General features: G+C 33.2%; 1 protein-coding gene across 1 annotated transcript; it reads right to left on the bottom strand.

Annotated features, from left to right (window-relative positions):
• Positions 1-3468: 3468 nt before the first annotated feature.
• LOC136232054 (microtubule-associated protein RP/EB family member 1A) lies at positions 3469-11497 on the bottom strand. The gene is made up of 9 exons (XM_066021100.1): positions 11274-11497; positions 6941-10242; positions 5215-5283; positions 5038-5124; positions 4599-4705; positions 4338-4483; positions 4188-4252; positions 3863-3976; positions 3469-3785 (listed from the first exon to the last, which is right to left on the bottom strand). Exons 2-9 carry the CDS (start codon positions 7046-7048, stop codon positions 3660-3662), a joined length of 822 nt encoding a protein of 273 aa, XP_065877172.1. The 5' UTR covers positions 7049-10242; positions 11274-11497; the 3' UTR covers positions 3469-3659.
• Between the last annotated feature and the right edge of the window lie 5363 nt (positions 11498-16860).

Below are 16860 nucleotides of genomic sequence, written 5' to 3'. Positions count from 1 at the left end.
CCCAAGGTATTCAAATTCAGAGTTAAATTAAATATGTTTTATTGCTGACATATTTGTTAAGTGTTTAAATTTATTAGAAGCATAATACACAAGCAATCAAAATGGCCTTAATGCAATTAAAGGCCCAAGCCGAAAATGGCCCAGAATCCAAAACCAAAAGCCAACGCTAGAAGTCAAATTAAGGTTGTCTATTTCTGGCAAAATATCATAAGACAAAAGACCATGTTAGTCACCCATCTCTCTCGATCACCCAAATAAGGAAAGACGCAAAATGCAAGATTACAGAGTCAAAATTCAGAAGACGATCATTAGACGTGTTTCTCAACGATCGACATAACCCTTAATTCAGAAACGACAAATTTCATTAAATGGAAAAATTGGAACAAAGGTCAGAAGCAAGACATAAGAACACAACCATTTGTTTCCAGTGGCTCTCTTCAATTCAAATGGACAAGTTTGAAAGCTTCATCTATAAAAGTCAACCTCAAGCTTCAATTTTCATATCTGATCTTCACGCAAAAAAGAGATAAAAACGTACAAGTGAAAAACAAGAGAAACTACTATACACAATCAATTTCATATCCGTGTAATCAAAATAAAGAGAGGTTGGTTCATCCAAACTTCTTATCATACTTGATCTTCACGCGAAAAAGAGATAAAAAAAACATACAAGTGAAAAATAAGAGCAAACTACTATACACAATCAATTTCATATTCGTGTAATCAAAATAGAGAGAGATTAGTTCATCCTTACTTCTTATCAAAATCTTTTCTATTGTAAATTCAGAAGCTTTGCTATTGCTTAAGTTATAGGCAAGTAACTAGGGAGTGATAGTCGAGTGTTGTAGTAGAGGATGATACTTTACTCAAGCTATATTTTAAAAGGTTTGTGCTCTACCTGTGAAAGAGTTCTTTAGTGGATTAAAGCTCAGAAGAATGAATTATGAGGACTGGATGTAGGTAGAAGGTCGAATCAGTATAAATCTATCGAGTAACTTCTTTCTATTATTGCCTTTTACTACTTTTGAATATTGAATGCTCTGAATATTTATCTCACATATATTTAACTTTTATCATCTTGCGCTTAACATGTAAATCATCCATCTAAGAGATCTTTGGAAGCTCCGGTAAAAGAGTTGTCCTCTGAGTGCAAGTATCAGAAGCAGAATCAATCTTAGTAGACTAAAGTTGCCTCTAATTCTGAGAGTTACCTCTGTGATGCTATTGAACTAAAAAAAAAATTTCTAAAGGTTTAAATTGATCATTAGTTCTATTCACCCCCCTAGAACTAATCTAACATCATTAGGGACCAACATGATTTTCTTCCAAGATCAATGTTTTTAGGCTATTAAACTAACCATTCATATTGCTAGCTCCATCATAACTTTTCCCACCTAAACTTGATATACTTAAACCATGTTTGGAAAATAATCTTTCCATTGTTAACTTAAATGATAAAGCAATTGTATCACTAACGTGTACAATACCAAGAAAATGATCAATTACACGTCCTTTTGGATTCACATAACGCAATACAATTGTCATTTTCTCTTTCACAGATATATCCCGAGATTCATCAATTAAATAACAAACATTTCATCATAAAGATCGTTGATGATAACTTTAGTGGTTTCAATAGATCAACTCGCATAACATCCTTTTAAATACCAAGAGCATCAAGTTTAAAGTTACATGGAGCATTGTCTAAAGAGACTTTTTTTGATGTTTTCATTATGATTTGCAAGAAGTTCCAAAAAATTCTCTTGCTTACTTGAATCATCAGACTCACCATTTCCTCGAAATGCTAGTCCTTGATGTAAAAGAAACCGCAATAGTTGTTGTTAGACGTATTTTATATTCCTTTTGAGTTCAAACTGAATGAGTCTCAAAGGTTACTTTAATGTGTTGTTTCTGATTCACCAAGTCTTCACATTGCATCCAAGTTTGGTTATGAGCACTATTGTGGGCGCCAACATAAGTTTGAAAGTTTTCCTTCTTTTTCCAATTTGTAAAGTTTTCAACGATAAAACTATCTTTATTTGTTTGCTCTCCAATATCTGATTTGTAAAGATAACAACACAAATAAAAAGCTGCATCTTTAGAAATGCTGAATTCCATCCAAGTGTTATACTCCTTAAACCAAGTAGGAACAAATCGCCTTAATATTTGACTTATTCTTCTTTGTGGAAAATTATGACATGGACCTTTTTGCAGATAAGCTCTTCGAACTTTATCTCAATCATTTGGATGATAATTTGTAATTAATTACAATTTACATGAGCAATAAAACAACTTATATGAGTAATAGGCAATTTTTTCTACTTGGTTGGAATATAGCATTTCTAAAGATGCAGCTTTTTGTCTATGTTGTATCTTTACAGATATTAGAGAGCAAGCAAATAAGTATAGTTATCGTTGAATGATTTACAAATTGGAAAAATAAGGAAAGGTTTCAAACTCATGTTGGCGCTCATAATAGTGCTCATAAACTTGATGAATGAGAAACAACATATTGAAGTGTCTTTTGAGACTCATTCAGTTCAAACTCGAAAGGAATACAAAATAAGTCTTAACAGCAACTATTGATTGTATTCGATTTTTTTTGCATCAAAGACTAGCATTTTGAAGAAATAACGAGTCTGATAATTCAAGTAATCAATAATTTTTTGGAACTTCTAAAGCTTCTTAAAGATCATAAGGAAGGGATAAAAAAAAAAAAAATCATTCTAGACAATGCTCTAGGTTTATTACTCATAATATTCAAAAGGATGTTCTGCGTATTGCTTTTATTGAAACCACTAAAGATCTCCATGATGAACTATTTACTATTTTAATTGATGAATCTCGGGATGTGAAAGAGCAATTGTATTGCATAATGTGAATCCAAATTGTGGCTATACTAGATTTTTTTTTTTTGTTATTTTCAGTTTTAATCTTTACTTTTCAATCCTTTATCTTGGGTTATTTTTAGTTTTCTTTATTCTTTTCTTTGGGTATATAAATCCTAAAATTACAAACTTTAATAAGGTTTATGAATTATTATCAATCAATTTTTTTTTTTTTTTTTTTTTTGTAGGATTTCTCTATGAAAGAAAGCTTCTCTTCAACTAAAGTTTTTATTAATATATCACATCGACTTCGTTGATTTATGTTGAGTATGTTTATTGAATTGTTAACTTTAACTTGATGACAAACAATATTAGTCCAAAATATATACATATACAAAGAAATTTTTTTTTTACTAACTATATATAAAGTGCATAATTTCTTTTGCATTAAAAAATACTAGACTCCTCTATTTACAAATAGAAAAAACCACAAAGAATTTTTTTTATATTGTTTTTTACTTTTTCTAAAAATTATCTAAAAATCTGTATGAATGTAGCAAGCAAGCATGTGCTACATTACTACAGAAATAAAAAAAAAAACAAGTAACAGAAAGCCCAGAATGATATATGCAATGCAATGCAAAGGAAGAAAATAATAACATTTGCTTGAATTAAAGATATCCTACATTTATTAGGCATTAAACATAGTTTAAGGCCTCAAGCATAGTGAAATATCGCCAGAAGTTCTGGATCGATGCAAGCAAATGCTATGCTTCTCCAAGCTAAGCCTCAAAGTCAAAGTTTTATCCGAAACATTTACATTCACATGAGTCACCCCTCATTTTCAGTCTCTACCTCCTCACTATTCATAGCTTGGTACAAGTATTCTTGTGCTTCTTCAAGCGCAGATTCCTTAGCATCAGCAGCATACAGTATCTTCTTCACCGCAATTGCAACCTGCAAACATATCGGCCAAGCCCGTAATTAGAATTGCATACCAAAATGTACACCATTCATGTCTCTTGAAATCTTACTGGGATATCCTCCAGTTCTGGAGCTTGACAAAGTAGTTCTACATCCCGTAATTTTGCAAAGTAAAAATCTCTCTCTTTTTCTAAATGGTCCACCGAAAGCTTGAGCTCTGTGATCTGCATACGTACACAAACAAACTGCTTCACTCAGAGCACATAATATCTTTGTCAAGCTTAAATAGAGTGAGAAAAAGCATCCAGGATACGGAAATCTCCATGAACAATACTTAAATCAGTAGCAAAAGATTGTTATCTGCTTCAGTTACTATTACAGAAACAAAAGAAAAGCAGAAAAGCCTGAAAAACAAGATCTAATGATCATGACTACCTCCTTGGACAAATTTTGAATCTCGACCGAAGAATGAGCCCCACCTCCCCTCACTTGCTTTGGCCCTGCAGTATATATGCATCAAACAAAATGATCAGAGCAGTAACGAAATAAAATAAAGATATGGTTGATTATGTGTTGCGCACTGACCAGAAGCTTTATTAGGGCTAACTGCTGACTCAGCAGAGGCAGAATTATACATATTGTTTGATTGTAGTGATTTTGCGGTCTTCAGACAGCCCTTGGAGCTACGGTCTTTTCCTCCTTTAATTCTCCGTTCCACTGGGTTATAATTCCTATAAGGTCACAAGATATGTGGTAATTTGAATTCAAGGTTAACATACATTTCAAAAATGGTTGTCAAAGAGTACAAGTCAAGCATGGTCGAAGAGAAAACAGCACTGCACGCACTCATTCATGATGCCACCATTAACAGAATCACAGTATCGTTTCAACCATTGTAGAAACTCCAAGTTGTCCAAAGGTCGGCCCTTAACAAGCCTGTTAACTTCAACATGCTGCCATGTAACCAAAAGAACAGGGTGTCAATTGAAATATAATGTAATTTCGCATAAATTTCAACAATACTGTCTTCTATCCTGTTATAAAAACTAATGCTATAATAAGGAAAAAACAGACCAAATGAATTGGTTGGTCAAAAACATGCAGGGACACAGGAATCATGTAAAAGAAATCCAGACCGTCAAAAGCTAGTAAATGATTTCAACTCTCTAATCTATTGTAACTTCACGTCATCTATTTACCTAAGAGTCGGGGATTTGTGAGAGAAATGAAATCAGAAGTTAAAATGATGCACAAGAAATTCAGCTCAAATTAAAAAAGGAATTACCTTTTCAATCTTCAACTTGTTAAATACATCCTGCAGAACCTTGTAATTTTGGATCATATCATATTCTGTCTTTGCATCAAAATTCACCTACAATGAAACACGTGAATTAAGAGGAAGCTATTCCATAAATTGTAATCACGGAAAGAAAAATACACCAAGACAGCAAAATTTTGTCACCTTATGCATAGGAACAACTCCTGGATATGTCATATCTATCATCTGACATTGCACGGCACCGGATGCTGCCTAACCAAGTGATTGGTATTAAAAAAAAGGTGTTAAAAGGCATTGATGATGTAGAATAGCCTAAAATAAATTAGAGAAGAAAAAAAAAAGCATAATGCAAAATCTATCTCAGATGATAAAAGATTTAATAATATGAGTGCCAGAAAGCTAGCTTTCAATTTTCCATCAATATGATATCCAAATGAAAGCATGCTGCAACTCAACTCACCCAAAACTTAATCCCAAACCTGTTGGGAGAAGAGCAAAACAACAACTGAACAGAAATAAAAATACCTGCACACTTGCAATCAAAGAAGTGAAAAGGCATCTAAGCTTAGATGATTTGATCCTATTACAAAGTGTTCTATCGTATTAGTAGACGGATAAACAAAGGTTATAACAAATTACTCTATGTATCTGGCATTGTCAGCCTATTTTTTCCATACATGGAACGGAAAAATGAATACAAAGTTTGACAATAGGATCCTCCATATCATAAATTCAGAAAAAGAAGGTTGTGAAATGATTAATATATCTAATTAAAGGGCGGCCCGGTCGCATTACGCGTCCCCGCTGAGCGAGGGTCCGGGGAGGGGTCCCACCACAAGGGTGTATTGGGGGCAAGCCTTCCCTTGCCAATTTAATTGGCAAGAGGCCGCTCCTAAGACTCGAACCCGTGACCTCTGGTCACACGGCAACAACGTTTTACCGTTGCGCCAAGGCTCGCCCTCTGATTAATATATCTAATTAAAAAGAAAAAAGTGCTTTCATTTTCACCCAAATTACTTTCACAGGATATGAATATATGAATATTAGTCCCTGGAACGAATGAGTAAGGAGTTAATTTGCAATCACACAAATCATGGCCAAATCAAGTGATCAATTACTGGTAAGTTTTCAAGACAATAAAATTATTCTAAAACCCAGTTAAGCGATCTGCAAAATTGCAAAAACATTCTCTCCCATTATGGATAAATTCTTAGTCCTTTTATCAGCACATAAGTTAAAACCAGGTATTGCAAATAGCCAAATCCAATCCACGGAAATGCACCTTAAGCCATCTTTTTTAAACAATAAGCTCAAATCAATAAAAACAACCATTTAACAAAAGTTGTAGCAGAATTCAAATGCTAAATTCAGTTTCTGACAATACGACTGCAAAAAGAACATCGCGTCGTATGTAAGCTATTGAGCACGCGGACATTGGGTAGATAGAATCATAAGAAATACAATAATGGCTTATTTTTGTTCAAACTTCAAACACCTGCTCCCACATGACCACCACCAGAAACAAAATTATTCAGGTGAAAGAATGCTATAATGCCAACAAACAAAATTCAAGACAAGCAAGAAAAATCCACATCTTTTCCATAGAAAAGAAAATCACGAGCTTGCATAACATAAGAAGAAAGGAATAAAAAGTTCAAAAAAGCAATCTCTGGAAAACAGAACCCCGTTTTAAAGCGAGAAAACGCTAATGCATGTCCAAAATCCCCAAAATTACAAAGTAATTGCAGGTCACAGTCTTTCAAAGTACGTTAAAAAATCCAAAATTTAGCAACAAACAACAAGGCCCCAGTACACACCTAAATCAATAAGTACAAATTTACCCTAAAAAAACAACGAATTATGTATGAAATTAGGAAAAAGAAAAATATGCATTGGAGGAGGAAAAAACCTCTTCAATCCGACTGAGATTGAGCTGAAGCCGATTATTGATCCATGTCAATATCTCGTTTCTTCCAACAAAATAAGCACTATCCATCATCCCTATATTCGTTGCCATTTCTTCTTTCCGGGGAGAAATGCCAGAATATTGCTCTTCCCGGGAAGGATAGTGAACTAAAAAAAGGACAAAACTTGGAGAGGAAGAGAAGAGAAAGGAGAGAGGAGAATTGAGGATGTAGGTAGGTAGGTAGAATATCTAGATTTAGTAAAGCAAACAAATTAAAGAGGAAAGCTTGAGTTTAGGGATCGTTTTTATTTGGATATGAAATTGAAGAAGTTGCAGATAAAATGAACGGTGAGAGTGAGAAAGAGATGAAAGGAATTCAATTTAAACGAGAGAAAATGCTGCCAACAACCGTCCCTTATAATTTGGGGGTTTTAATTCGAACGTTATAGTAATTTTTAACCATTTATGAAGTTGGAACAAATTAATCAAAACCTCGTTTTATTTATTTAATTTGAATTTCAAAATAGAGATTTTTCAGCTTCTTTTGTTAACAAAAACTGAAAAAAAATTAAATAGAATAGGTAACATTTGTTTTGTAACATAAAATTGTGTTTAGTACGTTTTTCATATAATAATGGAAAATTTTCACCAGTTAATATTTAGGAATTAGGAAAGGGACCTTTAATATTTTTGTTGCAAGAGGTTTATTTCCTAAATTTTAATTCAATATTATTCTTTTTCAATTATAATCGCTAACATTCTCGACAATTTATCAATTTTTAATAATTATTAATTTATTAGCAATAACGAATTTTTAAAAATTTAAAAGGATTATTAACTGAATTGAAAATTTTAGCAGGTTAAAAATTTTCATCCATAATACTTAATCGATTATTTATTATTGATTTAATCGGTCACTTTTTTTTTTTTTTTGGTAGAAAATGAAAGGAAAGCAAAGCAAAACAAACAACTACACCGGGATTAGCCTAGGAAAGCTAACCCCAATCCTATCCTCTAAAAGAAGAGGAGAAAGAGCGATAGGGGGACGGTAAGGGTAGAAACACCTAACACCCCCTCATGGCCTGCCGTCGCCAAGTGATCTGCAATACGGTTCTGCTCCCGGAAAATGTGGCTGAACTCAAGGATATCAAATGAGGGGCTAAGCCTCTTAATAGCTTTAATAAGGTTGCGGCTATGAAGACTCATGACATGACTACCCAAAATCATATTGATGGCCTCCAAGTTATCTGACTCCACATAAAACTTCTTAACACCCAGCCTAATCGCCAGCTGGATCTCAGAGAGAATGCCCCAGAGCTCCGCAGAGAAGGAAGAACCCAAACCCAAATTCTGGGTAAACCCAGAAAGCCAGGCACCTCCCGCATCCCTAAGAACACCTCTGGCAGCAATCTTACCATTACTGAGGCAGTAACCATCAGTATTCAGCTTCACAACCCCCTCTCTCGGCCTGTTCCAGCTCACGAGGTGGACATCACTACTCGGGGAAGATCTGGTAAGGGACTCACCTTTGAAACTATCAATAATAGAGGAGAGTTTCTTCAAGAAGAACTCAGCTAAGTTAGGCAAAAGCACAGCTTTATTATCAAAAGCACAAATTTAATCGGTCACTGATTAGGTGAAAACTAATATAATACTAAAATGTATTTTTAGACTGGTTAAAGAATTAGAATTAGGCTGAACATCATAATAGATTAAAATATTAATCTAATTTAATCAGCTATAAAAATAAAAAAAACTTTCATCCTCAAATTGGTAGAGGGTTAATTTATATTATATTTTTTGAATGGAAAGATATTTTGTATACCTTTAAGAAAAAGATATATTGCATTATAGAAAAAGATTCTTAACTTATATTTTAAATTATGATTGTTGTAAATACTTATAATTAAATTATTAATTGAGGTTTGGGCAGGATAAATTAATATTTTTGAGTTATATATGTATATGAAAATGGTTGAAATGAATGGGATTGATTAAATTAAGAGAGCCTCGTGATAGTTAAATTGATGGTTATTTTGTTAATTGTTGGTTTGTTTTCGGGAGATTAACATGTACTAATCATAAGTTTTGTTTTTTCGCTTAAATTATTGAAGATACATACACATACTGGGGTGGACCCAGATCTTGGTGAAAACTGGACTTTATATAATAAAAAAGAAAAAAGATGCCGGCCTGAGTCATTTTCCAAGGTAATGACATGTGTAGTTCAATATTAATGTTTTAATGAATTGAAAAAAGAAAAAGGAAAAAAGAAAAGTAGAAGGGTATAGGATCAAAAAAAAAAAAAAACAGGTATAGGATCAGATTCATTCATATACTACTAAATTATCAGATAAGTGAATGTAAAGGGGGGTCCTTCATGTATTGTAGGTGGGATGTCTTCCGGGGACGGACAACTAAACCAATTATCAATAATAACCTAAAATAATAGTAAATACTTTTCAAGGTTTAGGGGAAGTTTATTTTAGGCACTATTTGTTGTTGTTTGTTGTTATGATTTACGGTTAATTTTTCGTTTTCAAAAAAGTAGATGTTCATTACTTTTGTAAAAAGTTAATTTTTAGGTGTAAAAAGCATGTAAGAGGTCGTGAAAATACAAAGAACCCGTTTGTTTTACCTACTGTTTGCTGTTGCTGTTTGCTATTTGCTGTTACGGTTTGTTATTTACTGTCGTAAAAATCAACTTTTTCAAAAAGCAAGAGATTCTCTGCTTTTGTAAAATGCTGCTTTCTAGGTGTAAAATGCAAATAGAAGATCACTAACCAAACACTTAGGGTCCGTTTGGTTGCTCCTTTTCATGCTCCTTTTTGCCTTTTCACTTCAAAAAGGAGAGTTTTAGGTGTTTGGTTAGTGATCTCCTGTTTGCCTTTTAAATCTGAAAAGCAGCATTAGGTGTTTGGTTAGTAACCTCATGTTTGCATTTCACACCCGAAAAGCAGCCTTTTACAAAAGCAGAGATTCTCTGCTTTTTGGAAAAGCAGTTTTTTCTAACAGCAAACAGCAAAAGCAACCCGTAATAGCAAACAGCAAACAGCAAACAAGAACAACAAATAGTAGAGAAAACAAACGGGCCCTTTGTCACACCCGACCCTAGACGACCTCAATCGGCATCGGGCGTGAAATAAAAAGATCGTAATCAATACTTAAGAGTTTCCAAATTATCCAACGCTATTATATTACAATTGAACTGCCAAAGTTCTAACCATAATTCTCACAATAAGCAGCCAACTTCCAAACCCCGCCTAAACGGTCGGTAACCTTCTCTATATCCTGTACTTTCTCACCTAAAACCATTAAAACATTTAAAAACGTGAGACAAAAATCTCAGTAAGAAACTATCAGCTATAAAAACCAACTTTATTTAACATAGCTATATATATACATTTATAAAGGGATTTAATCAAAACCTGATAAAAATATACTCAAAACGTAAAGTCATAATATAGTCAAAGGATTAAACCAAAATCCAAAAATATATATAATCTTGTATTCATTCTTGAGTTCAAAACCTTATAAAATATGGTAATCAAATAAGTGTTTTCTCAAACCAACTCGTATATAATCAAACGTAAAACCTTATATCAAAATCAATCATAACCGAAAACATAATCCAAATGAACTTAAAACATTGTATCCATCCTCGAGTTTCTCCCCTTAAGTATCAATCCATAACCACATATATAAGCGAGACGTCTCTTAACATTGCCTATCCCATATGGTCTTACCCAACACTTCACTGCCATACCCAATAGGTCTTCAGACTGTGTACACAGGCCATGTCCCTCACTGAACATGGTCTTCAAATATGGAACCACCGATCCGGATAACTCCCGATGGATATAAAATCATAAAATCATAACGTGCTAAAAAATAATCAAATTCCAAACTATTTGATAACCAAAAATCATTTGGCTTCAATTAGCCCTTTTGTATCATAAAAATCATATTTGGACTTCAACCCAAAATAATAACAACAATAACCGCAACAGATTTCTCAATCCAAAAACAATTCGTAAGAAATCATCAAATTCATTTTGTTCAATATAGAGATATATTGAAACCAAAAACATATATGCATATATGTAAATCAACCAAATTAAGCCTTAAATCAACATAATCAAGTAAAATCTGAAATTCACATAGAAGCATAATCAATAGCTTCATTTGAACCATAAATTCACAATAAAAAGCAAAATCGTGAAAAACCTCAATTTTATAAAATTCCTGCATAACCCTAAAATATCAATTTTTGAAAATTCTTTGATTATATATATATGTATACCTAAAACTCAACATATAGGTGATAGTTACTTACCTTGGCTACTAATTCAAGACCACAAACCCGTTCAATTCGTCTCTAAACTCTGTCTAAGCCATTTCCTTCCAAACACTGCCGAAACTCAAAAACTCTTCGGCCAGGACTTAGATCTATGTATAAGGATACTATGGTTCCAATTTCAAATGATTCGGACGGTCGAATCTCCATAAATCAAAGAAACGGTGGAGAAACGGTCGAAGAACGATAAAATTTACGAAGAAGGAAAGAAGCAGAGAAAAGAAAAAGAAAAAGAAACAGATAATGATCCATCTCCCCACCTCTTCGCAGATATGTGAATCCATATTGACAAATATCCAGTTTGGTCCTCCATCTTTATATAATCTTTTAATAATTACCCTAAACTTTTAATTTATACATAAACCCATCAAATTAACCCCAAATTTTTCCTATAGCACCAAATTAACTTCACACACCTAATAATTATAATATATACTAATATCAAAATGTAAATTCTAGAAATTTATTCACGGACGTGACACCCTTAATGTTGCTTTTTAAATATAAAAGGCAAACAGAATATTACTAATCAAACACCTAAAACTCTCATTTTTGAAGTGAAAATATAAACAGGATGATGAAAATGAGCAAACAAACACCCCAAACAATATTATTGAACAACCAAACATCCTTTAATATTGAAAAGCATGATCAATATTCTTCGTTACGATTATATTATTTTATTACACATTATATCATGTAATACAACATATTATATATATTTGTGTATTATGTATCATACATATTTCATCATTTCTGATTCTTATCATATTTTTACATATATTAAATGAAAAAATAACTAAAAAAAAATACTATGCTCAATTTAAAGATATTTCTATCTCAAACTTGTTTAAAAATCCCACAGAGAAAACAGCGATAATTTTGCTTTTTTTTTTTTTTATAATTTTGCTTTTAGAAAGTAATAGATATGTTATATGTAATTAGTGCAAAAACATAAACAAAATATTTGGATTTTAAATGATGTCACAAATGGTCACATCTCTGCTAATGATAAGTTATCAATTATACAATTTGTAACATTATACGAAATTATTCTTAATTTACAATAATAACAGTATTTTTTAATACTTATTCCATAATTAATTAATTATGTGAATTTCTTTTTTAGATATAGATACTTTTGGATGTTAATATAGAATCTTCCTTCTCATAATAATGAGTTTATGGATCACAATTTTGTTCAATCCATACCCAAAATAAACCTCCAAAAGATAATAAGTTGGACAGAATCTCTTTTCATGCCTTGTATTAGAAAATGACTTATTTGCTTCATTAATTTAACTATATATACATTGTTTAAAAAAAACTATAAATATGTATTATCAACTTTAAATAATGTTATAAAAAGAAGGACTTGTGTGAATAAAGGTTTACCGCGTGTTCGCAAAGAGGAATAAGGTTTTGGGTTCCAACATCTCTTCTCTTTCAACCAAGCTTTATTAGCTAAGCAAGTTTGGAGGTTTCTTGATGTCTTAACTCATTGTGTTTAACTGTTTTTGATGCTCAATACTTTAAGGGTGCATCAGTTTTTTAGATTGGGGGCGGGCTCGAGATAGCTCTGTGTGGCAGAGCCTTCTTAGTGTAAGAGGGGTATTGTTGGAGAATGGACTGTGGTGTGTGGGAGATGGAGCTAGCATCAGAATTGATAGTTATAAATGGGTTCCAAGCGTTCTGTGTGGTTGACCGCTTTCTTTTCTCCGTGATCCTCCAATAATTTTCATTTCATGTCGTATTAATCCACTTTATGCTTCGTGGAATGCCGATATTTTGAAACAATGCTTCCTTGATGAAGATGTGACCATAGTTATTAAAGGCACATGGCGCACTAAGGCGCAAGGGGTCATGGAGCCTTGGCGCACGACGCACGGCGATGGCGCGCGCCATAGCGAGACAATGCGCACTAACAAAAATAAAAATTATAAAACTATAAAACTAACATAAAAATGCAATGAATACTAAATCATGAAAATATTTTAAGCATAAATAAATTTTAAAATGCAAAATAAACCACATATTAGAAAATTTAAAGTTGAATACTAATTTCTAAGGTCTACTCCTAATCAAAACTCTCCAAATCCATCACTCCTCGTCATCACTATCACATTGCCCATCTAAAGCATCATCAAACTCTTGATCATCAAACTCATCCTCTTTATCATCATCAACAAACTCAGTTTCTTCTTCCTCCTCATCTCGAACAACTACATGGGCTTTTCCTCGATCCTTGGAAGATGATACTTTAGCATTTTTTCCTACTCTTCTAGTGTTATGTGCACTCCCTTACCAACTAAACCCCATATTAGAGTATCATTTTCAAACACGAGTTCATCTTCATCCTCGTTCGACCCCTCATCATCATCCAATTTACCCATCAACTATTCATTAGATTCATCTATATCATGTAAAGAAATAGGGTCAATGCGGTCACGAGCATCATGAAGACGCTTAAGTGCTCTATTATACTTCACAAACACCAAATCATTTTACCGCTTTTGGGAAAGTCTATTCCTTTTTTGCTGTGAACCTGGAACACAAAATATACAATATTAATATGATAATTGAAGTGTTCTTTGCAGTCTTATTTACATAAAAAAAACATTAGAAATAGAAATTAAGGATGAAAAAAATTGTATAAGACACTTACATGTTCAAATATGCTCCAATTACGCTCACAACCAGATGCACTACAAGTAAGTACCTTCACAGCAAACTCAGCCAAATTTGGAGCTGAAGAACCATAACATGTCCACCACTCGGCTGTTAGAAAACAGAATATAAATAAACATCAACAAATAGTAAAAAAAATAGCAACAAACTAACGTATATTAACATTAACAAACAACAATAAAAATAACTTGTATTAACATTAACAAACAGCAACAAACTAACCTATAAAAAGCATAAAAAAAACACAACGATAAACTAACTATAATAAAAAATTAAAACAACAACAGACTAATGAATATAATAAAAGTTAAGATAACATGAATAATTACCAAGAGATTTTGTGTTGTGGTGCCTAATAGCCAAAGGAGTTCCAAACAGCTCTTGTGAATTGTGATATAAGATTAATTCACTCATTAGTTTGTCTTATACATCAAGGTCAGGAACCAACCTCATTAGACATTCAAATAGCCCACCACATACCTCTTTATCTTTAAGGATTTTACTAAAATTTGAATAGAATAATTCGGGGTTAAGATGTTGAAACACCTTTCCACATGATTTTGATTTGACAAAATTATTTAAGTTAATCCCTTAAGACAATTAAATTTAAGTGCTTTGATTTAATTGTACTAATGTGTTTGTTCAATGTTGAGTATATTAACTAATGAGAACAGGAACTAAGTGTTCATAAAAAGAAAGACAAAACGAAGTCAGCATAAGCAAAGACACGCAGCAGAAGCTGAGTTGAGTGTAACTCAGCCTCGTTAAAAGAAAAGTCTTCTGTGGAATAACGCTTGAAGGTAAAGCCGATGAAAGAAGTTGAGTAAGATGTAACTCAGTCCCGATAAAGGAAACCTTAAAGGCAAAGTCGAACAATCAAGCTGTGTATTCGTCAGGTCAGCGCGACGCTGAGTAATCAGAGTGTAGAGTTGGAAGCTGACCTAAAGTGTTATTTCCTAACTCACAATTGAAACAGCTCTAGTCAGTGTCTGATTAAAGCTGTCTCACACTTCACTCAGCCTTGCTGACCTAAAGATGAGTTAAATTATCGAATATTTAATTAAGTCAGCATTATTAAGCGAAAAAGTTATATTAGTTCCTAACCCCCCCCCCCCCTTAGAACTAATCATATTAAGTTACACGGGACCAACATAAGATAATGACTAGCAGCATGCAAGGGTTGATGAAGTTGGCATTCCCATCTTCTATCTATAATCACAAAGACTTCCTTATACTTTTTATCGTCCTTATCTTTGTCTTTCTTATTAAAGGATGCTTCAATAGTTTCTTTAGCCCTATCCATCACTTCATAAATATATCCCATTGCTGGCCTTTTCTCACCATCAACCAGTCTAAGAACACGAACTAAAGGACCAAATACCTTTAATATATGCACAATACTAGTCCAAAAGCTACCATTCAACACAGTGGACATGGCTCTTTTACCGGCTGTCTCTTTTGCCTATTTACTATTTGTCCATTCTTCAGAAGTGAACATCATCCTCAAATTTTTCTTTTGATTATGAATGCTTTGAAGAGTCACAAATGCAGTATCAAACCTTGTCACACTAGGCCTAATAAGATCTCTTCCATTAGTGAAACGCCTCAACATATTCACGGGTAAATTTCATCAATGGTGTACAACCTTTGCCCTGCTTCACACTTTGGTGTACAACCTTCATTTTGTCTCATTAATATATATGACCTTATAGGTGACCTCCCACTTTGGTGTACAGCAGGTAAAAATGACCGGTCAACGCATGGTCAACGCGCCACCTCATCATTTTTTATTCAAATCATCACTAAAAGTGGGACCCATAAATTATAAAAAAAAATAATTTTTACCTTTCCCTTTTTTACCCTTATTTCCCATCTCTTCATCTTCCTTCCTCTGTTTCTTTCTCTCTCTAACCTCTCCCTCTCCAATTTGTTTCTCCAGCTAACTCATCTTTCTCTTTATACAGATTTGTGCGAAATCATCATCATCAGACGCTTCTTCATTTGTTTATTGTCGAACCTTGCAGCATTAAATATCGAAAGCACTAAATTCAAAACTGCTAAATTCTTATTCCCATCCATGGAGTCTTTGATCTCGTAAAAGCTGTCATTTTCGAAATGGAATTTATCAATCTCTGGTGACATATCTATGTTATAAACAGTGTGAAAAAGCATAGGTTGAGTTTCTCATCCAGCACAATAGAAATCGGAGTGTGTGGCTCTCCTGATTGCTGGAATGAAGACTGATGCGATAATCAGATGCACCAAATCTGAAATCCCTCGTCCGTGGTTGATATCGATCAGAACCTTGCATATGATTCTTAAATGAGTTGTTATTCTCCATCAGTGGAAAATATTGAATGGAACTCAAGACTTTGATGTCAGAATCAAAACGCTTAATTTGGAAAAGGATTTGAAAGAAAGCCCATAAATTTCAATGTTCAGGCAAAGGAAATTTAGATAATAACAACAATGAAAACTTGTATAATGATAATTAAAAAAAAAGTAAGCTGCAAATTGATTGAAGGGTCTATATAAAAAGAGAGAAAAGTTAGAGGGAGAGAGGGATTAGAGAGAGAAAGAAATAGAGGGATGAAGATGAAGATGAAGGGTAAAAAAGAGAAAGGTAAAAATTAATTTTTTTTTATAATTGTGGGTCCCACTTTTAGTGATGATTTTAATAAAAAATGATGAGGTGGCGCGTTGACCGATCATTTTTACCTGCTGTACACCAAAGTGGGAGGTCATCTATAAGGTCGTACATATTAGTGTGACAAAATGAAGGTTGTACACCAAAGTGTGAAATAGAGCAAAGGTTGTATACCATTGATGAAATTTACCCACATATTCACTACACCAGATCAGACATAAATGTAGGAAC

The sequence above is a fragment of the Euphorbia lathyris genome, chromosome 1, assembly GCF_963576675.1.
Source record: "Euphorbia lathyris chromosome 1, ddEupLath1.1, whole genome shotgun sequence".
Classification (NCBI taxonomy): domain Eukaryota; kingdom Viridiplantae; phylum Streptophyta; class Magnoliopsida; order Malpighiales; family Euphorbiaceae; genus Euphorbia; species Euphorbia lathyris.
This window is presented reverse-complemented; position numbering and strand designations above follow the sequence as displayed.